The 25,922-nt window shown below is 46.0% G+C and overlaps 1 protein-coding gene across 1 annotated transcript in view; it reads left to right on the top strand.

Moving 5' to 3' along the window:
* Positions 1 to 1,055: 1,055 nt before the first annotated feature.
* LOC138669668 (glutathione S-transferase Mu 4-like) overlaps positions 1,056 to 25,922 on the top strand; it is a 94,054-nt gene continuing 69,187 nt past the window's right edge. The window contains exons 1-2 of the mRNA XM_069756332.1: positions 1,056 to 1,208; positions 1,293 to 1,368. Of these exons, the coding sequence (XP_069612433.1) occupies positions 1,176 to 1,208; positions 1,293 to 1,368 (109 nt within the window). The 5' untranslated portion in view covers positions 1,056 to 1,175. The remainder of the gene's footprint in view (positions 1,209 to 1,292; positions 1,369 to 25,922) is intronic.

Raw genomic sequence — 25,922 nt, 5'->3', positions numbered from 1 at the left:
TTACACTACAAAGTCATAAAATTAATTAAGTCCAGAAATAAAAGTACATTTCCAACTTTTCACAAAATTCATTAATTACATGTACTTGGTGCAAAAAACAAAAACCGGAAGTGAAAACTAGTCAAAAAAATAAAAATAAAATTGACTTAAAGGGAACCTGTCACCCCGTTTTTTCAATGTTAGGTAAAAATAGCGTTAAATAGGGCCTGAGCTGTGCTTTACAATAGTGCTTTCATTGGCCCGTTTCCCCACCTTTGCTGCCAAAATACCATAGTAAAGTCGCCGTTTTCGCCTGTCAATCACGCTGGTCTGGTTAAATGGGCGTGGTTAAATGTTTCTCCCTCCGCTCCTCGGCGTGTCTTGACGTAAACTCGATCTGTGAATCGCACAAATCGCGCTTTTTTTTGCAGTTTCGCAGTGCATTCGGCGCTTCCGCCTGCGCATTATGCTTTGCCCAACTGTGGGCATATAGCACATCACCGCGCAACTGCAAAAAAAAGCGCGATCTGTGCGATTCACAGATCGAGTTTACGTCAGACACACCAAGGAGCGGGGGGAGAAACAGTGATTCAACCACGCCCATTTGACCAGACCAGCGTGATTGACAGGTGAAAACGGCGACTTTACTAAGGTATTTTGGCAGCAAAGGTGGGGAAACGGGCCAATAAAAGCACTATTGTAAAGCACAGCTCAGGCCCTATTTAACGCTATTTTTACCTAACATTGAAAAAACGGGGTGACAGGTTCCCTTTAAAAATCTCCACATACGACGGGACTCTCAGGATGCATCTTACCGAATACTATATAGGGTCTCCCATCCTATCACTTTCCTTTCGCATGAATTAATTTTACATGAAGGTTGAAGAAAAGACACAACCGGTGCCATGTGTGGGGTCTTATAACCACCCTGAGCGCCCCTCCCGCACTATGCCGCTCTCTGTCATCTGAGGTAACGAACACTACAGCTCGTGACCAGCAGCGGTTACCGCCAAAACCTTCTGCTTTTCTCCTAGAAGACAATCACAGGGCGGTGTGTATATCTGCAATGTGATTGGCTGGAATACCAGCTACAGTCACGTGAACAGCTGAGCCTGCTCGCTCCAAATTCTGTGTGAAGCGCAGGGTCTACTCGGTCAGAGTTCAGTGAGCGGCTCAGGTGACGGACTACTGGGAAGATGATGATTCTCGGCTACTGGGACATACGCGGGGTGAGAGGCCACTACAAGCAATGGCTGCTGCCCTGTGCTAGGACGCCGCTCACACTACTGACTTTTATCCACTTTTTCTTGTAGCTCTGCCATGCGATCCGCCTGCTGCTGGAATACACGGAGGCGCCTTATGAGGAGAAGGTCTATGTGACCGGGGATGGTGAGTTGGCTCAGCCGGGGAGGCAGCCTGTCCATTGTCAGCACTGTTCACACAGGATTACTTGTGGCGCACGCGGATTTCCGCCGCAGATCTGTACACGGATTATCTTCATTGTTATCTGAGGCGCAGCGTGGGATACAGACCATGCTGCTTTCTCTGCTATGTATGTGCACACGTTGCGGATTTACTGCAGATCCGCAGTGTTTTTTTCCGTGCAGAAACGCTGCGGATCCGCAAGTGATTTACAGTACAATGTAAATCAATGGGAAAAAAAAATGCTGTGCTAATGGTGCGGAAAATTTCGCACCGAAAAAGCTGTGATTTATTTGTGCGGATCTGCAGCGTTTTTGTACCCATTCCATTATAGAAATCCGCACGGGTAAAAACACATTAAATCTGCATAAAAAAACGCATAAAATCCGCACCTACGTTTTCTGCCAAGAGATGCAGAATCCGCACAAAAAATTCCAGAGGCAAATCCGCAACATGTGCACATAGCCTTAGTGCATAGAGCCTGGATTCATGTGCACAAATGTACTTATAGAAAATGGTACAGGTGGCCTCAGATAACTGATGGTGTAGAAAACACTCAGGCTGTGCAGGTTTCATCCTTTTTGCTTTGTTCTATCGCCAATATAAATGATCGTTCTGCCGAAATCTCAGAACGGCAGAGGATTATCCACACCATTCACTGGGTAATTGTCCAGCGGGAATTCACCTGGTTACAAGACCAGATGCAGTTCTGATGTGGCCAGATATTGCATGAAGTTGAACATATCATATTTTGAGATTTTTTTTTTTCTATAATTATCAATTATGTGCCACAATGCAGTGTTTAAAAAGTGAAACATACCTAATATGTCCCTTGTTAAAGGGGTTGTCCAGTCAAACCTGGTAAGTCTGTAATCACTCTGTGTGACTGCAGACTTATGAATTCCTCAGCGCACGCACTGCAGACTGCATGGATTTGCCGGTTTCAGACCCGGGACTGGAGGACCCCTTTAAGCTTCTACAACCAAGATGTTAAACTGTCAGGCTAAGTGCACACGCTGCGGATTCCATTGCGGAATTTTCCACAGCGGATTTACAAAATCCGCAGTGAAAAACCGCTGCGGATTTACCACGGTTTCCTCTGCGGGTTTTCCCCTGCATATTTCTATTGGAGCAGGGGCAAACCCGCAGCGGATTCTGCAAAAAGAATTGACATGCTGCGGAAAATAAACCGCTGCGTTTCCGCGCATTTTTTTTCCGCAGCATGTGCACTGCGGATTTCATTTTCCATTGCTTTACAAGGTACTGTTAATGCATGGGAAACTGCTGCGGATCCGCAGGAAATTCTGCAGCGTGTGCACATACCCTCAGTGTATTTGAGTTAGCTTATGTTCTGAGCCTGATCCACACAATACTTCCAACTCTTGCTGAGTGTACACAGTAAATATCTGTATTTGTGATTTTCGTTTACTGAGATTCTGCTGTTCCGGGGCGGCCTGTGGAGGGGGTCTTCATGTGGCGCTCTGCTTACATATTCATCTGTATGGGATTATGACAAGTCACTGATCCTTCACTGAACTGCCTCCTATTTTATATACTGCATATACTATTGTAGGGTTACAAAAAAAATCAACTTTGACGCCAGTGGCACATAATAATAATAATCTTTATTTATATAGCGCCAACATATTCCGCAGCGCTTTACAGTTTAACAGTTTCTACACAGATCCTACAGATTCCCCAGATCCCACAGATTCTACAGTTCCTACACAGTAGGATCTATCATGTTCCGATAGATGCTAATGCGCAGGTGCTGGAGAAAAATAAAATTTGCACCTGCGTAGTAGCATCTATCAGCGATGGATGCTACTGTGCAGGTGGCGACATTTTGATGAAGCCAAATTTTTTAATATAATATTTAAAGTTGTCACGGTCGGGTGATGCACTGCCAGTCTGTGCATTGAGATCGTACTGATGATGATGGACTGAAGAAGCCCTAAAGGTACCTTCACACATAACGATATCGTTAACGATATCGTTGCTTTTTGTGACGTAGCAACGATATCGTTAAGGAAATCGTTGTGTGACAGCGACCAACGATCAGGCCCCTGCTGGGAGATCGTTGGTCGCTGAACAAAGTCCAGAACTTTATTTCGTCGCTGGATCTCCCGTGAACATCGCTGGATCGGCGTGTGTGACACCGATCCAGCGATGTCTTCACTGGTAACCAGGGTAAACATCGGGTAACTAAGCGCAGGGCCGCGCTTAGTAACCCGATGTTTACCCTGGTTACCAGCGTAAAAGTAAAAAAAAAAAAAACACTACATACTTACCTACCGCTGTCTGTCCCCGGCACTGTGCTCTGCACTCCTCCTGCACTGGCTGTGAGCGTCGGTCAGCCGGAAAGCAGAGCGGTGACGTCACCGCTCTGCTTTCCGGCCGCTGTGCTCACAGCCAGTACAGGAGGAGTGCAGAGAAGCAGAGCGCCGGGGACAGACAGCGGTAGGTAAGTATGTAGTGTTTGTTTGTTTTTTACTTTTACGCTGGTAACCAGGGTAAACATCGGGTTACTAAGCGCGGCCCTGCGCTTAGTAACCCGATGTTTACCCTGGTTACCCGGGGACTTCGGGATCTCCAGCGACCAAACAGCGACGCTGCAGCGATCCGGATAGTTGTCTGTATCGCTGCAGCGTCACTTAATGTGAAGGGGCCTTAACCCCTTCCCGACCTTTGACGCATACGCTGCGTCATGAAAGTCGGTGCCATTCCGACCCATGACGCAGCATATGCGTCATGGAAAGATCGCGTCCCTGCAGGCCGGGTGAAAGGGTTAACTCCCATTTCACCCGATCTGCAGGGACAGGGGGAGTGGTAGTTTAGCCCAGGGGGGGTGGCTTCACCCCCTCGTGGCTACGATCGCTCTGATTGGCTGTTGAAAGTGAAACTGCCAATCAGAGCGATTTGTAATATTTCACCTAAAAAACTGGTGAAATATTACAATCCAGCCATGGCCGATGCTGCAATATCATCGGCCATGGCTGGAAATACTAATGTGCCCCCACCCCACTCCTCCGATCGCCCCCCCAGCCCCCCGATCTGTGGTCCGCTCCCCTCCGTCCTGTGCTCCGCTCCCCCGTCCTCCTGTCCGCTTCCCCGTGCACCAATCACACCCCCCGCGCTCCAATCAAACCCCCCCGCACAGCGATCCCCCCCCCCCGCACACAGCGACCCCCCCCCCCCCGTGCTCCGATCCACCCCCCCCCCGCACAGCGATCCCTCACCCCGTGCTCCAATCCTCCCTCCCGTGTTCCGATCCACCCCCCCCATGATCCGATCCACCCCCCCGTGCTCCGACGCCCCCCCCCCGTGCCCTGATCTCCCCCCCCTTATACTTACCTGGCCGCCCGAGGTCCGTCCGTCTTCTTTCCTGGGCGCCGCCATCTTCCAAAATGGCGGGCGCATGTGCAGTGCGCCCGCCGAATCTGCCGGCCGGCAGATTCGTTCCAGAGTGAATTTTGATCACTGAGATAGGTTATATCTCAGTGATCAAAATAAAAAAAATAGTAAATGACCCCCCCCCCCTTTGTCACCCCCATAGATAGGGACAATAAAAAAAATAAAGAATTTTTTTTTTTTCACTAAGGTTGGGGTAAGAACTAGGGTTAGGGGTAAGGTTAGGGCTAGGGTTAGGGCTAGGGTTAGGGTTTCGGTATGTGCACACGTATTCTGGTCCTATGCGGATTTTTCCGCAGCGGATTTGAAAAATCCACAGTGCTAAACCGCTGCCGATTTATCGTGGATTTACCGCGGTTTTTCTGCGCATTTCACTGCGGTTTTACAACTGCGATTTTCTATTGGAGCAGTTGTAAAACCGCTGCGGAATCCGCAGAAAGAAGTGACATGCTGCGGAATGTAAACCGCTGCGTTTCCGTGCAGTTTTTCCGCAGCATGTGTACAGCGATTTTTGGTTCCCATAGGTTCACATTGAACTGTAAACTCATGGGAAACTGCTGCGGATCCGCAGCGTTTTCCGCATTTGTGCACATACCTTTAGAATTAGGCTATGTGCACACGGTGCGGATTGGCCGCTGCGGATCCGCAGCAGTGTTTCATCAGGTTTACAGTACCAAGTAAACCTATGGAAAACCAAATCCGCTGTGCCCATGGTGCAGAAAATACCGCGCGGGAACGCTGCGTTGTATTTTCCGCAGCATGCCAATTCTTTGTGCGGATTCCGCAGCGTTTTACACCTGTTCCTCAATAGGAATCCACAGGTGAAATCCGCACAAAAAACACTGGAAATCCACGGTAAATCCACAGGTAAAACGCAGTGCCTTTTACCCGCGGATTTTTCAAAAATGATGCTGAAAAATCTCATACGAATCCGCAATGTTGGCACATAGCCTTAGAGTTGGGTTGGAATTAGGGTTGTGGTTAGGGTTAGGGGTGTGTTGGGGTTAGGGGTGTGTTGGGATTAGGGTTGTGATTAGGGTTACGGCTACAGTTGGGATAAGGGTTAGGGGTGTGTTGGAGGTAGAATTGAGGGGTTTCCACTGTTTAGGCACTTCAGGGGGTCTCCAAACGCAACATGGCGCCACCATTGATTCCAGCCAATCTTGTATTCAAAAATTCAAATGGTGCTCCCTCACTTCCGAGCCCTGACGTGTGCCCAAACAGTGGTTTACCCCCACATATGGGGTACCAGCATACTCAGGACAAACTGCGCAACAATTACTGGGGTCCAATTTCTCCTGTTACCCTTGAGAAAATAAAAAATTGCTTGCTAAAACATCATTTTTGAGGAAAGAAAACGTATTTATTATTTTCACGGCTCTGCGTTATAAACTTCTGTAAAGCACTTGGGGGTTGAAAGTGCTCACCTCACATCTAGATAAGTTCCTTTCGGGGTCTAGTTTCCAAAATGGGGTCACTTGTGGGGGGTTTCTACTGTTTAGCCACATCAGGGGCTCTGCAACCGCAACGTGACGCCCACAGAGCATTCCATCAAAGTCTGCATTTCAAAACGTCACTACTTCACTTCCGAGCCCCAGCATGTGCCTAAACAGTGGTTTACCCCCACATATGGGGTATCAGCGTACTCAGGAGAAACTGGACAACAACTTTTGGGGTCAAATTTCTCCTGTTACCCTTGGGAAAATAAAAAATTGCGGGCTAAAATTCATTTTTGAGAAAATAATTTTTTTTTTTTTATTTTCATGGCTCTGCGTTATAAACTTCTGTGAAGCACTTGAGGGTTCAAAGTGCTCACTACACATCTAGATTAGTTCCTTTGGGGGTCTAGTTTCCAAAATGGGGTAATTTGTGGGGGATCTCCAATGTTTAGGCACACAGGGGCTCTCCAAACGCGACATGGTGTCCGCTAATGATTGGAGATAATTTTCCATTTAAAAAGCCAAATGGCGTGCCTTCCCTTCTGAGCCCTGCCGTGCGCCCAAACAGTGGTTTACCCCCACATATGGGGTATCTGCATACTCAGGACAAACTGGACAACAACATTTGTGGTCCAATTTCTCCTATTACCATTGGCAAAATAGGAAATTCCAGGCTAAAAAATCATTTTTGAGAAAAGAAAAATTATTTTTTATTTTCATGGCTCTGCATTATAAACTTCTGTGAAGCACCTGGGGGTTTAAAGTGCTCAGTATGCATCTAGATAAGTTCCTTGGGGGGTCTAGTTTCCAAAATGGGGTCACTTGTGGGGGAGCTCCATTGCATAGGCACACAGGGGCTCTCCAAATGCGACATGGTGTCCGCTAACAATTGGAGCTAATTTTTCATTCAAAAAGTCAAATGGCGCTCCTTCCCTTCCGAGCCTTACCATGTGCCCAAACAGTGGTTTACCCCCACATGTGAAGTATCGGTGTACTCAGGAGAAATTGCCAAACAAATTTTAGGATCCATTTTATCCTGTTGTCCATGTGAAAATGAAAAAATTGAGGCTAAAAGAATTTTTTTGTGAAAAAAAAATACTTTTTCATTTTTACGGATCAATTTGTGAAGCACCTGGGGGTTTAAAGGGCTCACTATGCATCTAGATAAGTTCCTTGGGGCGTCTAGTTTCTAAAATGGGGTCACTTGTGGGGGAGCTCCAATTTTTAGGCACACGGGGGCTCTCCAAATGTGACATGGTGTCCGCTAAAGAGTGCAGCCAATTTTTCATTCAAAAAGTCAAATGGCGCTCCTTCCCTTCCAAGCCCTGCCGTGCGCCCAAACAGTGGTTTACCCCCACATATGAGGTATCAGCGTACTCAGGACAAATTGGACAACAACGTACGTGGTTCAGTTTCTCCTTTTACCATTGGGAAAATAAAAAAATTGTTGCTGAAAAATCATTTTTGTGACTAAAAAGTTAAATGTTCATTTTTTCCTTCCATGTTGCTTCTGCTGCTGTGAAGCACCTGAAGGGTTAATAAACTTCTTGAATGTGGTTTTGTGCACCTTGAGGGGTGCAGTTTTTAGAATGGTGTCACTTTTGGGTATTTTCAGCCATATAGACCCCTCAAACTGACTTCAAATGTGAGGTGGTCCCTAAAAAAAATGGTTTTGTAAATTTCGTTGTAAAAATGAGAAATCGCTGGTCAAATTTTAACCCTTATAACTTCCTAGCAAAAAAAAATTTTGTTTCCAAAATTGTGCTGATGTAAAGTGGACGTGTGGGAAATGTTATTTATTAACTATTTTGTGTCACATAACTCTCTGGTTTAACAGAATAAAAATTCAAAATGTGAAAATTGTGAAATTTTCAAAATTTTCGCCAAATTTCCGTTTTTATCACAAATAAACACAGAATTTATTGACCTAAATTTACCACTAACATGAAGCCCAATATGTCACGAAAAAACAATCTCAGAACCGCTAGGATCCATTGAAGCGTTCCTGAGTTATTACCTCATGAAGGGACACTGGTCAGAATTGCAAAAAACGGCAAGGTCTTTAAGGTCAAAATAGGCTGGGTCATGAAGGGGTTAAGTCCCACTGTCCACTAGTACATGCCAGCTTTGAGTTACTACTGCATTAGAGGTAAACGGGGTCTTAACCCCTTAGCGACCGCCGATACGCCTGTTAACGGCGGCCGCTAAGGGTACTTAAACCACAGCGCCGTTAATTAACGGCGCTGTGGAAAAAGTGAATAGCGCTCCCCAGAGTCGGATTTTCTCCGGGGTCTCGGCTGCCGGGGGTAGCCGAGACCCCAGAGAACATGATTCGGGGTTTTTTTTTACTGACCCCGCATTTGCGATCGCCGGTAATTAACCGTTTACCGGCGATCGCAAAAAAACCCAAAACGCAATCTTTTTAATTTCTCTGTCCTCCGATGTGATCGCACATCAGAGGACAGAGAAAAGGGGTTCCAGATAGCCCCCCGATACTCGCCTATCTTCCCCGGTGCTCCTCGTGGCTCTCGGTGGGCGCAGCCATCTTCAAAATGGCGGGCGCATGCGCAGTGCGCCCGCCGGCAGCGGGAGAATCTTTGGGGTCTCGGCTGCCGAGGGTAGCCGAGACCCCAAAGAACATGATCGGGGTCGGTTTTACCGACCCCTGTTTTGCGATCGCCGGTAATTAACTGTTTACTGGCGACCGCAAAAAAAAATCAAAATCAAAGTGTAATTCTCTGTCCTCTGATGTGATCGCACATCAGAGGACAGAGAAATAGGGGGATTTGGGGGACCCTATCATACTCACCGGTGTCCCTGGATCCTCCTGCTGCTCCTCCTGGCTGCCGGGGAAAAGAAAATGGCGGGCGCATGCGCAGTGCGCCCGCCATGTATCGCCATCTGCCGGCCGACAGGAGAAGAGCAGTTGGGGCTAAAATTAGGGTTAGGGCTAGGGTTAGGCTGTGTTCACACGTTGCAGTTTTTTCGCGGTTTTTCCCGATTAAAAACGCTATAAAACCGCAAAAAAACCGCATACAATAAGCATCCCATCATTTAGAATGAATTCCGCATGTTTTGTGCACATGATGCGTTTTTTTCTGCGAAAAAAACGCATCGCGGCAAAAAACACAGCATGTTCATTAATTTTCCGGGTTTTTTGCGGATTTCCCACTCCAAAATGCATTGGGAAGTGTCCGGAAAAAAACTGCGGCAAAAACGCATGCGGTTTTCTTGCGGATTTCTTGCAGAAAATGTCCGGAATTTTCTGCAAGAAATCCTGAACGTGTGCACATAGCCTTAGGGTTAGGGCTAGGGTTGGGGCTAAATTTAGGGTTAGGGTTGGGGCTAAATTCAGGGTTAGGGTTCTTTCACACTTACGTCGGTACGGGGCCGTCGCAATGCGTCGGCCCGACATACCGATGCACGTTGTGAAAATTGTGCGCAACGTGGGCAGCGGATGTAGTTTCTCAACGCATCCGCTGCCCAATCTATGTCTTGGGGAGGAGGGGGCGGAGTTACGGCCACGCATGCGCGGTCAGAAATGGCGGACGCGACGTACAAAAAAACGTTACATTGAACATTTTTTGTGCTAACGGTCCGCCAAAACACAACTGATCCAGTGCACGACGGACGCGACGTGTGGCCATCCGTCACGATCCGTCGGCAATAAAAGTCTATGGGCAAAAAAAACGCATCCTGCGGGCACATTTAGAGGATCCGTTTTTTGTCCAAAACGACGGATTGCGACGGATGCCAAACGACGCAAGTGTGAAAGTAGCCATAGGGTTAGGGTTGGGGCTAAAGTTAGGGTTAGATTTGGGGTTAGGGTTTGGATTAGAGTTGGTGTTAGGGTTGGCATTAGGGTTACGCTTGGGATTAGGTTTGGGATTAGGGTTAAGGTTAGGGTTGTGATTAGGGGTGTATTGGGATTAGGGTTAGGTTTGAGGTTAGGGTTGAGATTAGGATTAGGGGTGTGTTGGATTTAGGGTTTTGATTAGGGTTATGGTTAGGGTTGACATTAGGGTTGTTTTGGGGGTAAGGGTTGTGATTATCGTTGTGATTAGTGATTAGGATTATGGATCGGATTTGGGATTAGGGTTAGGAGTGTGTTGGGGTTAGGGTTGGAGTTAGAATTGGGGGGTTTCCACTGTTGAGGTACATCAGGGGGTCTACAAACACGACAGCCAATTTGCGCTCAAAAAGTCAAATTGTGCTCCATCCCTTCTGAGCTCTACCGTGCGCCCAAACAGTGGTTTACCCCCACATATGGGGTACCAGCATACTCAGGACAAATTGGACAACAACTTTTGGGGTCCGATTTCTCTTGTTACCCTTGTGAAAATAAAAACTTGGGGGCTAAAAAATCTTTTTTGTGGGAAAAAAAATATTTTTTTTTTCACGACTCTGAATGCCCAAGTGCTTCACAGAAGTTTAGAATGCAAAGTTCTCACCACACATCTAGATAAGTTCCTTGGGGGGGTCTAGTTTCCAAAATGGGGTCACTTGCGGGGGGTTTCCACTGTTTAGGCACATCAGGGGCTCTCCAAACGCGACATGGCGTCCGATCTCAATTCCTGCCAATTCTACATTGAAAAAGTAAAACGGCGCTCCTTCACTTCCAATTTCTGCGGTGCGCCCAAACAGTGGTTTACCCCCACATATGGGGTATTGGCGTATTCAGGAGAAATTGCATAACAAAATTTATGGTTACATTTCTGTTTTTACACTTGTGAAAATAAAAAAAAAATGGTTCTGAATTAAAATGTTTGCAAAAAAAAGTTAAATGTTCATTTTTTTCCTTCCACATTGTTTCAGTTCCTGTGAAGCACGTAAAGGGTTAATAAACTTCTTGAATGTGGTTTTGAGAACCTTGAGGGGTGTAGTTTTTACAATGGTGTCACACTTCGTTACTTTCTATCATATAGACCCCTCAAAATGACTTCAAATGTGATGTGGTCCCTAAAAAAAAAAAAAAATGGTGTTGTAAAAATGAGAAATTGCTGGTCAACTTTTAACCCTTATAACTCCCTGACAAAAAAAATTTTGGTTCCAAAATTGTGCTGATGTAAAGTAGACATGTGGGAAATGTTATTTATTAACTATTTTTTGTGACATATCTCTGATTTAAGGGCATAAAAATACAAAATATGAAAATTGTAAAAATTTTCGCCATATTTCCGTTTTTTTCATAAATAATCGCAAATAATATCGAAGAAATGTTACCACTATCATGAAGTACAATATGTCACGAAAAAACAGTCTCAGAATCAGTGGGATCCGTTGAAGCGTTCCAGAGTTATAACCTCATAAAGTGACAGTGGTCAGAATTGCAAAAATTGTCTCGGTCATTAAAGGGAACCTGTCACCCCGTTTTTTCAGTAGGAGATAAAAATACCGTTAAATAGGGCCTGAGCTGTGCTTTACAATAGGGTATTTTTTGTCCCCTGATTCCCTACCTATGCTGCCGAAATACCTTACTAAAGTGGCCTTTTTCGCCTGTCAATCAGGCTGGTCACGTCAGATGGGCGTGGTCACAGCGCTGTTTCTCCCCCACATCTTGCTTATGTTCCCGTTGGTGGCGTAGTGCTTCTCGCATGCGCAAGTGCCAAATGCACTGCGCAGCTGAAGAAAAAGAGCGCGCTCGCCGCTATTCAGCGGTTTCTCGGTGGGCGCGGCCATCTTCCTGAGGCCGCGCGTGCGCAGATAAAGTCTCCTGCTTCCAGGGGCTTGAGGAAAATGGCCGCGGGATGCCGCGCGTGCGCAGATGGACATCGCGGCGGCCATTTTCCTGAAGCAGAGTTTGAATCTAGGCTTCAGGAAAATGGCCGCCACGATGTCCATCTGCGCACGCGCGGCATCCCGCGGCCATTTTCCTGAAGCCCGGGAAGCAGGAGACTCCATCTGCGCACGCGCGGCCTCAGGAAGATGCCGGCGCCCACCGAGAAACCGCTGAATAGCGGCGAGCGCGCTCTTTTTCTACAGCTGCGCAGTGCATTCAGCACTTGCGCATGAGAGAAGCACTACGCCACCAACGGGAACATAAGCAAGATGTGGGGGAAGAAACAGCGCTGTGACCACGCCCATCTGACGTGACCAGCCTGATTGACAGGCGAAAAAGGCCACTTTTGTAAGGTATCAGGGGACAAAAAATACCCTATTGTAAAGCACAGCTCAGGCCCTATTTAACGGTATTTTTATCTCCTGAAAAAACGGGGTGACAGGTTCCCTTTAAGTACCAAATTGGCTCTGTCACTAAGGGGTTAACAGATTTGTATATATGGCAAGTCTTTGGCCATATGTCTGGCACTAACCTTTTTAGCCCATCAGCAGCCAGTGATAACTGCTTAAAATACGTTTTTTTTTTGTTTTGTTTTTCTTTGTGTGTTTGATGCATTTCCCCCCCCCCCCCATCGATTTGTGAGAAAACTATGCGAAAACATTGAAACCATTTGCATGCTGCAGATGTGAATCTGCTTTAAATCTGCAAAGAAATAATAAGCAGCATGAGATTTCTATCTGACCTATTCATCTGAAAGCTATGGACTTGCTGCAGAAAAATCACCATTCAAATGTTTGGGATGGAGATTTCAGATGCAAAAATTTCAGCAAATATGATGTTTGTGAACCTGGTGGTAGCTTTTGGTAACAAGGTCATGTCAGGCACACTTGAAAACTATTCCACTCTCCAGCTTCTGAGGGCCTGAATCATGAATGTTGAGTTTCTATTCCACTAAAACTAAAATGTAACTTACATTGACCCCTTAAGGACCAGTGGTATTTCCGTTTTTTGCGTTTCCATTTTTTGCTCCCCTTCTTACCATGGCATAACTTTTTTTTATTTTTCCATCGATTTGGCCATGTGAGGGCTTGTTTTTTGCGGGACGAGTTGTACTTTTGAATGTCACCATTGATTTTACCATATCGTGTACTGGAAAATGGGAAGAAAAATTCCAAATGCGGTGAAATTGCAAAAAAGTGCAATTTCGCAATTGTTAATTTTTTTTTTTTTACCATGTTCACTAAATGCTAAAACTGACCTGCCAATATGATTCTCCAAGTCATTATGAGTTCAGACACAAAACATGTGTAGGTTCTTTTTTTTTTTTTATTTAAAGGGAATCTGTCACCCCAAAATTGGCCTATAAGCTAAGGCCACCGGCATCAGGGGCTTATCTACAGCATTCTGTAATGCTTGTATGAAAAGTGGTATGGATATCGCACTACAGCTATGGCCTAAAAAATTCTAATACCAAAAGAACCGCCTTAAATTAGATATCTAATTAATGCTATTGCCTATTAGTATACTGGATCATCCACTAAAAATGGGTATTAATCCCACTGTATCCACTAGAATGTGTATGGTATATAGTACCGGATATTAGTTCCACCATACACACACTAGAGACTGTAGGTGCTAGGCGCTAATGCGGAGTCGTACCTGATTGTGTGTAGTGAGCGGGTGTTAGTCCCACTGTGCACACTAGAGACTGTAAGTATCAGGCACTAATGTTATGTTATAAGTGAGTGATAATCTCACTATATAGTGCTATAATCGCTCCAGATAAGTTGACATAAAATGTGCACGCTTATTAACACTAGGTTCACATTAACTAGGCTAGGTTCACATTGCGTTAATGGGTTAACGCTAGCGGACTCCGTTACATGGCAAAATTGTCGCAATTAACGCCATGCAACGGATCCGTTAGCGCACCAATTGACGGCAATGTGCTAACGGATCTCTAGCACATCGCTAGCGCATGCCATTTTCGGCACGCGCTAGCGATGTCCCGTTAGTTTCGGACGGACCGCGGACGCTGCTTCACGCCCCCGGAAGAAGCTTAGGGCGAAACGCACGTCGGGGTGCACGAGGAAGGCACGGATATCTCGCACCCTGCACCCCTCTCGGTCTATTTGGAAACAGCTGGCCCAAGGTATTTGATGATGCATATATGTATATTGTACCTTGATTAAGGTTGGCACCCTTCTTTTGGGGACATGAGACATTGAATATAATATGCTGGGGTATATTTAAGACCCATGTAACCCATAATGGTGTTTACATTTTACATACTATGATCCCTAATGGTGCTGTAACGCTATAATACAACATACCATATCACCCTGGGTGGCTAAGTTGTCGTGGCCATATAACCCTCACTAGTACTGAAATTATGAGATATTACAACATTCAAGTGTGAGGGTGTATTGATGCCTTAAACTTACCGTATCGATATATTTGTATCTTGGAGTGCGATTTATGGTGTCCTTCAGTAACACTCTGCTCTTGTGATGTCCTTTCTGTCTTGTGGAATGTTTTAATTTTGTGAAAATAAAGAATGTTAAATTTTATTTATGGTTCTCTTCCTGCGGCCAATATGATTTAAGTCCGCGGTGGTTATGGAATAATTGTTTGAAGTGCCATGGCAGTGGATTAAGGACGAGATATAGAGGTTTTGAGTTATATTGGTGTATGACTTGGCCTGCCCAATTAAAATAATACTCTAATTAAAACCTGAAACAGTGTGGCACATCAATGACAATTAGTGAATGACAAAATAGACATCCCAAAAATAAAAAAGCAAAAAAACTTTTAATAGAATAAAAAAATGTATTTTGGAAATAAAAATGTCTGAATAATTACACACATAACTACTAAAAACTACCTTAGAATTATATTTGGACCAGAGCTTCGTTTAGAACCCGTAAAGTTCCAGTTCATGATTTAAGCCCTTAGGAGCAAACCTGTCTAGAGTAAAAATCCAATGGGATTCCACTTGCGACATCTGTTTAAGAAAATCGCCCCCCTCTTAGGTTCTGTCGGACAACTTGGATAGCACAAAAATGGACATCCCGATTGTTTTTCCCTAAAATGACGTGATAGGGGGTGAACTACCCAGCCCTTTTGAATATTTTTGAAATGTTCTTTAATCCGTTCCATGAGCCGTCGTTTTGTGCTGCCTATATATACAGTACAGACCAAAAGTTTGGACACACCTCATTTAAAGATTTTTCTGTTTTTTCAGGACTATGAAAATTGTACATTCTGAAGGCATCAAAACTATGAATTAACACATGTGGAATTATATACTTAACAAAAAAGAAAATGTTCGGATGCCTGCCTCACTACCTTTCTCCTGATTAATAACCGTATAAAGTGACTTTGTCTAATACAGTACATATAACATAGAGTACATACCATCACTTGTCATTTTGTTCCCCGAAGCCATTGTCACCTGTAAAAAATATTAAAATAATAAACCATATACTCCCTGTCCGCAGAAATCCAATTAAAACGAGTGTCCCACAACGATCTCCCGTGGAGAGCAGGAGCATCAGCTGATGCGACCGCTCTCCAGGAACACAATGATGGAGGGTATCCTTCCACAATATATTCCTCACAAAGTATTCCTACGCCCCTGTGAGAAAATAGTCCCTAGTCTCACTTTTGGCATTGCTGGTTGAGACCTTTTCCAACGCAGCAAATGCCATAAAGTGAGACCAGTGAACTATAGTAACCTCAGTGATGCACTGCAGGAGCCATTGTCTCCTGTCAGTGTGTCACTGAGGGTCCTATAGAGCAGTGACTTCACCCGATGTCACTGTTCTATAGGGGAGATCGTCGTGGGACACTTGTTATTAATTGGACTACGGCGGACAGGTAGTATACGGTTTATTATTTTACGTTTTTTTTGCAGGCGCTGAAGTATGGTAAGTATGGTTAAATGAAGAATATTAAAATACTTTTTTCCTAATGTGTGCGTGTTTTATTAACCCCTTTCTACTATTGGATTAATAATGGATAGGAGTCTTATTGACGCCTCTCCGTTATTAACCCGGCTTAATGTCACCTTACAATAGCAAGGTGACATTAACCCCTTATTACCCCATATCCCACCACTACTCGGGAGTGGGAAGAGAGGGGCTAAGTGCCGGAATTGGCGCATCTTACAGATGCGCCATTTCTGGGATGGCTGCGGACTGGTATTTGTAGCCGGGGGGGGGGGGGGGGGGGCAATATCCATGGCCCCTCTCTAGGCTATGAATATAAGTCCGCAGCTGTCTGCGTAGCCTTTCTGGCTATAAAATATAGGGGGACCCCACGTCCTTTTTTTGGGGGGGTCCCCCTATTTTAATAGCCAGTAATGGCTACGCAGACAGCTGCGGGCTGATATTCATAGCAGGCTACAAATATTGGCCGTTGGCTTTCCCCCTCTGGCGCAGAAAATTGCGCGGGAGCCCACGCCGTTTTTTTCTTTTTTTAAAAAAAAAAAAATTCAACGCTCATTAAGGCCTCTTTCACTCTTGCGTCGGTATGGGTTCGTCGCTATGCGTCGGGCCGACGTACCTACGCACGTTGTGAAATTTGTGTACGAAGTGGGCAGCGGATGCAGTTCAACGCATCCGCTGCCCATTCTGAAGTGCGGGGAGGAGGGGGCGGAGTTTCTGCCGCGCATGCGCGGTAGAAAATAGCGGGCGCAACGGCCAAAAAAACGTTCACTTGAACGTTTTTTCGTGCCGACGGTATTCCAAAACACGACTGATCCATAGCACGACGGACGCGACTTGTGGCCATCTGTCGCTAATACAAGTCTATGGGTAAAACGCATCCTGCGAGCACATTTGCAGGATCCGTTTTTTTCCACCAGGACGTTTTTTTTCCGCCGGATGGTTTTTTTCCACCAGATCTGTTTTTTTCCACCGGATCCGTTTTTTTCGCCAGATCCGTTTTTTCTCAGAGTTGTATTAGCGCCAGATTACACCTGATGGCCACACGTTTCATCCGTTTTTTGCAGGATACGTCAAAAAAGCGGTTTCCGCCGGACGGAAAACACATACAGAGGAACGGTTTTTCGGTACGTCGAAAAAATGCACAGCGACGGATCTAGCAAAAAACGGATGAAACGTGTGGCCAACAGGCGCACTCCGGCGCTAATACAACTCTGAGAAAAAACGGTTACGGCGAAAAAAAAAAGATCCGGCGAAAAAAAACGGATCCTGCAAATGTGCTTGCAGGATGCGTTTTGTACCCATAGACTTGTATTAGCGACGGATCGCGACGGCTGGCCACATGTCGCGTCCGTCGTGCAACGGATCCGTCGTGTTTTGGCGGACGCGACGCACAAAAAAAGTTCAATGTAACTTTTTTTGTGCGACGTGTCTGCCATTTCCGACCGCGCATGCGTGGCTGGAACTCTGCCCCCTCCTCCACGCTCATCACAATGGGCAGCGGATGCGTTGTAAAACTGCATCCGCTGCCCACGTTGTGCTAAATTTAGCATAACATCCGTCGGTACGTCTGGCCGACGGTTTGCGACGGCCCCGTACCGACGCAAGTGTGAAAGTAGCCTTACATTTGAATTTGCTGAGTATAATGCAGCCACCCCAGAGTATAATGTAACCCCCCCAAAGAATATAATGCAGCCCCCCTATAGAGTATGATGTAGCCCCGAATAGAATAGAATGCAGCCTACCTCCCCATAGAATATAATGCAGCCCCATCAAAGAGTATGATGCAATCATCCCTCATAAAATCTAATACAGCCCCCCCATAGAATATAATGCAGCCCACCTCCCCATAATATATAATGTAGCCCCCATAGAATATTATTATTATTATTAATTTATATAGCACCATTAATTCCATGGTGCTGTACATGAGAAAGGGGTTACATACAGGGTTATAGATATCAATTACAGTAAGCAGGTTTAGTGTGACAGACTAGTACAGAGGGGAGAGGACCCTGTCCTTGCGGACTTACATTCTATGGGAAAGTGGGGAAGAGACAGAAGGTAGGGGCGAGGCGGCGGCTCTGGCGATGGCGAGGCGGCAGCTCTGGCGATGGTGAGGCGGCAGAATGGTTATTGTAGGCTTTCTTGAAGAGATGAGTTTTCAGGTTCCGTCTGAAGGATCCGAGGGTGGTGGATAATCAGATGTGTTGAGGCGTGGAATTCCAGAGGATGGGGGATATTCGGGAGAAATCTTGGAGGCGGTTGTGTGAGGAACGAATAAGTGTGGAGGAGAGTAGGAGGTCTTGGGAGGATCGGAGATTACGTGAGGGAAGATATTGGGAGATTAGTTCAGAGATATAGGGAGGGGACAGGTTGTGGATGGCTTTGTAGATCAGCGTTAGTAGTTTGAACTGGATTCGTTGGGGAATTGGGAGCAAGTGGAGTGATTTGCAGAGGGGAGAAGCAGGGGAGTATCGAGGAGAGAGGTGGATTAGCCGGGCAGCAGAGTTGAGGACAGACTGGAGTGGTGCAAGAGAGTTAGCAGGGAGGCCACAGAGGAGGGTGTTGCAGTAGTCGAGGCGGGAGATGGTGAGGGCATGCACAAGAGTTTTGGTAGATTGTGGGCTGAGGAAGGAACGGATTCTGGCAATATTTTTGAGTTGGAGGCGACAGGAGGTGGCAAGAGTTTGGACGTGCGGTTTGAAGGACAGGGCAGAGTCGAGAGTTACCCCGAGGCAGCGAATTTGTGGTGCGGGAGAGAGCGTGATGCAGTTTACCATAATAGATAGGTCAGGTAGGGGGGATACGTGAGATGGGGGAAAGATGAGTTCGGTTTTGTCTACATTGAGTTTTACGGGTCCAGGTTTGATCCCTGTACAACCGGCAGAACAAACCTCATGCGCTGGTACCGCCCGTGTACTGATCTGATCATCCTGAGAGCAGTTATTCCATTAATTATGTATTGGGTACAAATTTTGCAGGGAAGCTCTGGGGTGGAGATTGCTAGCCCATCCAGTTACAGGGGGAGGGACACAAGAAGGATTAAGAGCTGAGGACACTTAGAGAGTGGGACACTCAACTTGAGAAGATGATAACGATGAAATAAAGAACAGGGCATGCCAGCCCGAGGGGAGCAAGCACATGCTTTCTGGGGGCTGCCCGGCACTAGAAGTCTTGTACCTGTGGAATGCAGAGCTTCCCGACCTCCACAAGCGACCTTCAACCTGGTAAATTGACCTCCAGCTTTATACCTCTAAGCTTTGTACTATTGTTATATTTTACTCTGACTAACTCTTGATATATTTTTACTGTATATTTCTTGTAATTACCTAGCGCGCCCTGAAGGCAATTAAATCAAATTAATCTTGGGCTGATCCTGTTATTCTGATTGTGAATCTTAGAATACCCGGCATGGGTAACAGGGCAGTCTCCCTGGCGGCCATTTGCTCTAGGTGCAGTTCCTTTATTGGCCTGAGAGACAAAGGGGTGCCGGAGAGCTGTGCCTGTGTAGTTACGTCACGGATTGGTGACGTGGGAGGAACCAGTTTTCTGCACAGTGCATGTTTACAAATTTAGTTTATCTTGTGTATTACATTGGATGCAATCTCTATAGATATAAACTTTCAGGATATACAGCGGTGATGAAAAGTCCTGCATAGGAGAAATAGGGGTTTTTGTGTACTCCCCGTAAAATCCTTTTCTCCGAGCCACTCATTGGGGGACACAGAACCATGTGTGTTGTCAGCCTCCTAGCGACGGCAGCATTAAGGTGAGACAAAAAAAGTTAGCTCCTCCCCTGCAGTATATACCCTCATGCTGGCTTCCAGAGACCCAGTTCAGTGTAAAAGCAGTAGGAGATCATTAACAACATACAACATGTCAGAGTAAGCCAAAAGAGGAACGAGCCATAAGGCTAACAGGGTGGGTGCTGTGCAGCCCCCCATAGTATATAAGACAGCCTCCCCCATAGAATAGAATATACCCCCGCAATAGTATATAACACAGCCACATCTATAATATAACACTGGGAGCGTCACTCTGTCCGAAGCCTTTATAGACTGCGCCGGCACAGTCTGGACCCCACAGAGTGATGCTCCCAGGAGATCGCGGTATGCGTAAACACTGAACGCACACCGCGATCTCCAACGGAGAGGCAGGGACGCGCCAGGAGGGTAAGTATAAGCTATGTTCACCTGTCCCCCGTTCCAGCGCTGCAAGCGGCTCCGTCTCCCGGGTCCTCTGCCTGTGACTTTCACAGTTCAGAGGGCGCGATGACGCGCTTAATGCGCACCGCCCTCTGACTGAACAGTCACAGCCAGAGGACCCGGAAGAAGCAGCACGCAGTGCTGGAACAGGGGACAGGTGAATATAGCAAGTGTCGGGGGCCTGAGCTAGCGGCGATACCAGCACCTGACCCCCCACAGCACGCCTGTGTCCCCGCCTGCTCAGGCCCCCCCAGCACTCGGCGCCCAGCGACGATAGGTGAGTATGTTATTTTTTATATATATATATATATATATATCGCAGCAGCATACGGGGCATATACTATGGAGCATCTTATGGGGCCATCAACATTTATGGAGCAGTGTACGGGGCATATACTATGGAGCATGTTATGGGGGCCATAAACCATAATGGAGCAGTGTACTGGGCATATGCATGGGAGCAGCAAATTACAGAACGGTGGCGCAGGATGGGAGCAGCACATGACAGAACGGGGGTGCAGGATGGGAGCAGCACATGACAGGATGGGGGCGCAGGATGGGTGCAGCACATGTCAGAATGGAGGCGCAGGATGGGTGCAGCACATGTCAGAATGGGGGCGCAGGATGGAACAGCACATGACAGGATGGGGCGCAGGATGGGAGCAGCACATGACAGAATAGGGGCGCAGGATGGGCGCAGCACATGTTAGAATGGGGGCGCAGGATGGCAGCAGCACATGACAGAACGGGGGTGCAGGATGGGAGCAGCACATGACCGGATGGGGGCGCAGGATGGAGCAGCACATGACAGGATGGAGACCATATACCAATATAAATGCTCGCCACCTGGGCGTAGAAAGGGTTCAATAGCTAGTAGTATATAACACGGCCTCCCCCATAGAATATAATATACCTCCCATAGTATATATCAAAGCCCGCATATAATATAGCACAACTTGCATAGTATATAGCACAGCCCGTGTAGTAGTATATACAGCACAGCCCGCGTAGTAGTATATACAGCACAGCCCGCGTAGTAGTAAGCACAGCCCACAGAGTGGTATATACACAGCACAGCCCACAGAGTGGTATATACACAGCACAGCCCACAGAGTGGTATATACACAGCACAGCCCACAGAGTGGTATATACACAGCACAGCCCACAGAGTGGTATATACACAGCACAGCCCACAGAGTGGTATATACACAGCACAGCCCACAGAGTGGTATATACACAGCACAGCCCACAGAGTGGTATATACACAGCACAGCCCACAGAGTGGTATATACACAGCACAGCCCACAGAGTGGTATATACACAGCACAGCCCACATCTCATCCCCCCGATAATGGCTCCAGAGTCCAGTAAAAAAAAACAAAAAACACTCTCCTCACCTCCTATTCTCAGTCTGTTCAGTAAGTCGGGCCTCACTTTGCTAAATCTATTTCATCTCTGTGTTTGTATTTTCATCTTTACTCAGTCATTATATGTGGGGGGCTGCCTTTTCCTTTGGGGAATTTCTCTGAGGCAAGGTAGGCTTTATTTTTCTATCTTCAGGGCTAGCTAGTTCCTTAGGCTGTGCCGAGTTGCATAGGGAGCGTTAGGCGCAATCCACGGCTATTTCTAGTGTGGTTGATAGGATTAGGGATTGCGGTCAGCAGAGTTCCCACGTCTCAGAGCTTGTTCTGTATTATCAGTAACTATCTGGTCATTCCATGTGCTCTTAACCACCAGGTCCATTATTGTCCTGACCACCAGGTCATAACAGGGAGGCTGATCTCTATATCTCAGGTTCCGGAACTCCCACGGACCCGGGAGTGGCACTGTCAGATGCGCAATTTCTTTAGGGCGAGGGGGATGTTATTTATGAGCCTGTACCTCGGACGATGCGTCCATAATTCATGATTCCATGTTGGAGACGGTTCGACTGGGAGGCCACAATAGACGTGTATCCTGTGGCCACTTGACATGCATGCTTTAATTGAGCCCCAGGCACCTCCTTGTCCCCTGCTGGTGTGGCTTCCTCATTGAGCTTTGAAGTACCTTCTGCCTGCTACACTGAGCTTAATTCCATTACCGTGCTAAAAGGAACTTTATTCATGAGAAAAGGCGGGAGCCAGGAGCGCTCATCTCTGCAGACCTGTGACCAGGAGACAAAATGGAGTCACGCCTTTCTGTTAGTATGCCCGTATCCAAGATGGCGGCTGCTCCCTCATCACCGTGCACATCTACATATCGAGACAGGTTGGCTGTCACTGTTGATGCCCGATATTATTGGTCTACCCGGTGGGCATGATGTGTTCCTTTGCAACTTGGGGATATGATAAAATATAGCTCTGCCAGGATTTTTGTTCATGGCATACTGAAATTCCTTTCTGTTGAGAATACCCAAAGATTTACCTGCTTGAGCTAGAGCATTCAGTTGACTGATAAATCGAATAGTTGGATCATCTGTTAGTTGTTTGTATGTAATTCTATCTTCGAAGAGTCTGATAGACTCCTCATTATACATAGTACGACTGAGGATAACAATGCCCCCAACCTTATCGGCAGGGCTAACCACACTATCATGATTAAGCTGTAAATCCTTAATTGCTTTTCTCTCCTGTGAACATACCAAAGGGCCAGTATACTAGAATCAGGCGTAATTGTTCATCCTTAATTGAATACAATAAAGAATCAAAATTCCTTACTCAACAATTCTTGGAAAAGGGGTACTCCAGATCCCAATTAGAGCAAGCACAATCGAACATCGGCGAGATTCCAAGGGAGGAGTAATTTTTTTTAACAGGAAAAAGAAAAATAATTCTAATTCATATAGCTTACAAGAACAGATTTCTAATTTACCAATAATCAGTTTCATGCAGGCTATAGTAAATTTACCAACATTATTCGCAAGCACTGGCCTGTTTTACAGAAGGATAAGTTAAAGGGAACCTGTCACCCCGCTTTTTCAGTACGAGATAAAAATACTGTTAAATAGGGCCTGAGCTGTGCATTACTATAGTGTATTTTGTGTACCCTGATTCCACCCCTAAGCTACCGAAATAACTTACCAAAGTCGCCGTTTTCGCCTGTCAATCAGGCTGGTCAGGTCAGATGGGCGTGGCGACATCGCTGGTTCTTCCCCCAGATCTTGCATATATTTCCGTTGGTGGCGTAGTGGTTTGCGCATGCCCATCTTCTGAATCCACTGGGCAGGGGAAGTAAAAACGCGCGATCGGCGCTATTTCCCTGGTGATCTGTGGGGGCGGCCATCTTCCTGAGGCCGCGCGTGCGCATATGGAGTCCTCTGCTGCCCGGGGCTTCAGGAAAATGGCTGCGGGATGCCGTGCGTGCGCAGATGGAGATCGCGGCGGCCATTTTCCTGAAGCCGGGTTCGCATCTCAACTTCAGGAAAATGGCCGCCGCGATCTCCATCTGCGCATGCGAGGCATCCCGCGGCCATTTTCCTGAAGCCCCGGGCAGCAGAGGACTCCATATGCGCACGCGCGGCCTCAGGAAGATAGCCGCCCCCACAGATCACCAGGGAAATGGCGCCGATCGCGTGTTTTTACTTCTCCTGCCCAGTGGATTCAGAAGATGGTCATGCGCAAACCACTACGCCACCAACGGAAATGTATGCAAGATCTGGGGGAAGAACCAGCGATGTCGCCACGCCCATCTGACCTTCTTTCAATTGTCTTTTTTATTGAAATTTTTTAGAATAATAGAACAGCTTTAGGTAATTATAAACAAAACAGGTTGCCTAGATTAAAATGCAAGAATTACATAGTAGGCAATAACTGTCCACTTTGAGAACATTATAGAATTATTATTAAAACATACATTTTTGGATTTTCTTATTTAATCTAGATAAGTTAACTTTTATCATTGAATAAAGAAGAGAGAAAAGAATAGAGATAAAAGGAGGAGGAGCTTGAGGAGGAGTTATGAGAGGAGGTAGAGAGGAAAGCGAGCAGGAGGGGGGTAGGAAACGGCAGTTCCTTGTGACAATTGTGTATTCATGGCGATATTGTAGAGTGGAATGTTGATTGAGTTCTAAATTGGGTCCAAGATCTCCAAATATTGTGAAACTTATCGATGGTATGGTTAATTTTTGAGGCCAACTCTTCTGTGTGGTATAGATGTTCAATCTTGGAATATATTTGTTGTGTGGTAGGTATTGTTTTGGAGTTCCAAAATTTCGGTAACAGAGATTTCCCCGCCGTCAGGATAAATTGGGCTAATTTAGAAGCATTCCCATCATCTGGCCAGATTGGAAAATTTAGAAGGACAAATTCTGGCTTCAGGACAATGCATTTACCCACTATTTCGTGTATGATAGACTCCAACACTTTCCAGAAAGTGGATAGAATTGGGCAAGACCACCATATATGTTTGTAACTACCTTCACCTGTTCCGCATCTCCAACAGTTGGTGGACGAGGTACGGCCCCATTTCTGCATTCGTTTGGGTGTCACGTACCATCTGGTGATAATTTTAAAGGAGTTTTCTTGGATGCGTACGCATTTAGAGGGACCATGTGAATGTCTGTATTTATGATTAATTTGTGATTCAGAAAAGGAAGTACCCATGTCTTTTTCCCATCGCATTATATAGGCTCGTTTCAGTGATGTGTCCAATTTTAGTATAGATTGGTATATTATTGAAAGGATTCGAGTTGGCGGTTGCGTTCTGGCACATAGTGCTTCATAGGAGGTCAGGGACCTATTGAAATCGACCAAGTGGTAATTCTGGCGGAGAAGATGTGAGAGTTTGCCGTATTGCAAGAATGTTAGGCCTGAGAGTTTGGGGATTTTGCGTATTTCTTGTAGGGGAAGAAGGGCTCCATCTTCAAATAGTTGCTCTAATGAGATATGTGCCGCTCGGTTAGGAAGTGAGTCTAAAATGTCTATGACTTTAGTTAGTGGGGAGAGGGAGGGGATCAGGGCACAATGAAGTTTACCCCATATCTTTAACTAGTGTATGGAGATTTTTTGATTTAGTTAAAGTCGGGTCATTGTTTTGCCCTAGTAAAATGGAGCGTAGTGGTAAAGGAGACATTGCTTCTTCTATTTTGAGCCATTGTTTGTCTTCTGTGTTTCTGATCCAGTGGATCGTTCTAGATATACGGTATGTGTTGCTTGGTAGTATTTTGCAATTTCTGGTGCAGCCATTTCACCCATGTCTTTTGGTAATGTGAGCGTTTTAGAATTAATACGCGGTTTACTTTTGTGCCAAATATATCTAAAAAATAGGGAGTGTATTTTAGCTAGGAAAGAGTGGGGGACTTGGATAGGGATCATATTAAACACATAAAGAAATTTTGGTAGAATCAAACTTTTTAGAATGTTTTTTTCTCCCTATCCAGGATAAAAAAATTGTCTTTCCAGGACCTGAGGCATGAAGTCGTATCTCCCAATAGACGATTATAATTAAGAGTGAAGAGGTCTTTATCAGTAGCACATAACTGAATGCCTTAGTATGTTAAGCTTTTCTGTTGCCAGGGAAAAGGATATGTAGATTTGATGTAGTCCACCTCTCTGGTTGGTAGGCCTATGTTTAGTAATTCGGATTTTGTTTCGTTCATTTTAAAATTCGATAGTTTGCTGTAGCGCTCTAGGATGTCCATTATGGCTGGCATACTTTTTAAGGGTTTTGAAACTACTAATAAAAGGTCGTCCGCAAACGCTGCTGTTTTGTAGTGGCTGTCACGGATCTGCATGCCCTCTGTCTCTGCATTGTTGTATGG

This window comes from Ranitomeya imitator, chromosome 3 (assembly GCF_032444005.1).
Source record: "Ranitomeya imitator isolate aRanImi1 chromosome 3, aRanImi1.pri, whole genome shotgun sequence".
NCBI classification, from domain to species: Eukaryota; Metazoa; Chordata; class Amphibia; order Anura; family Dendrobatidae; genus Ranitomeya; species Ranitomeya imitator.
Note: the sequence above shows the minus strand (reverse complement) of the source record. Positions and strands in the feature narration are given on the sequence as shown.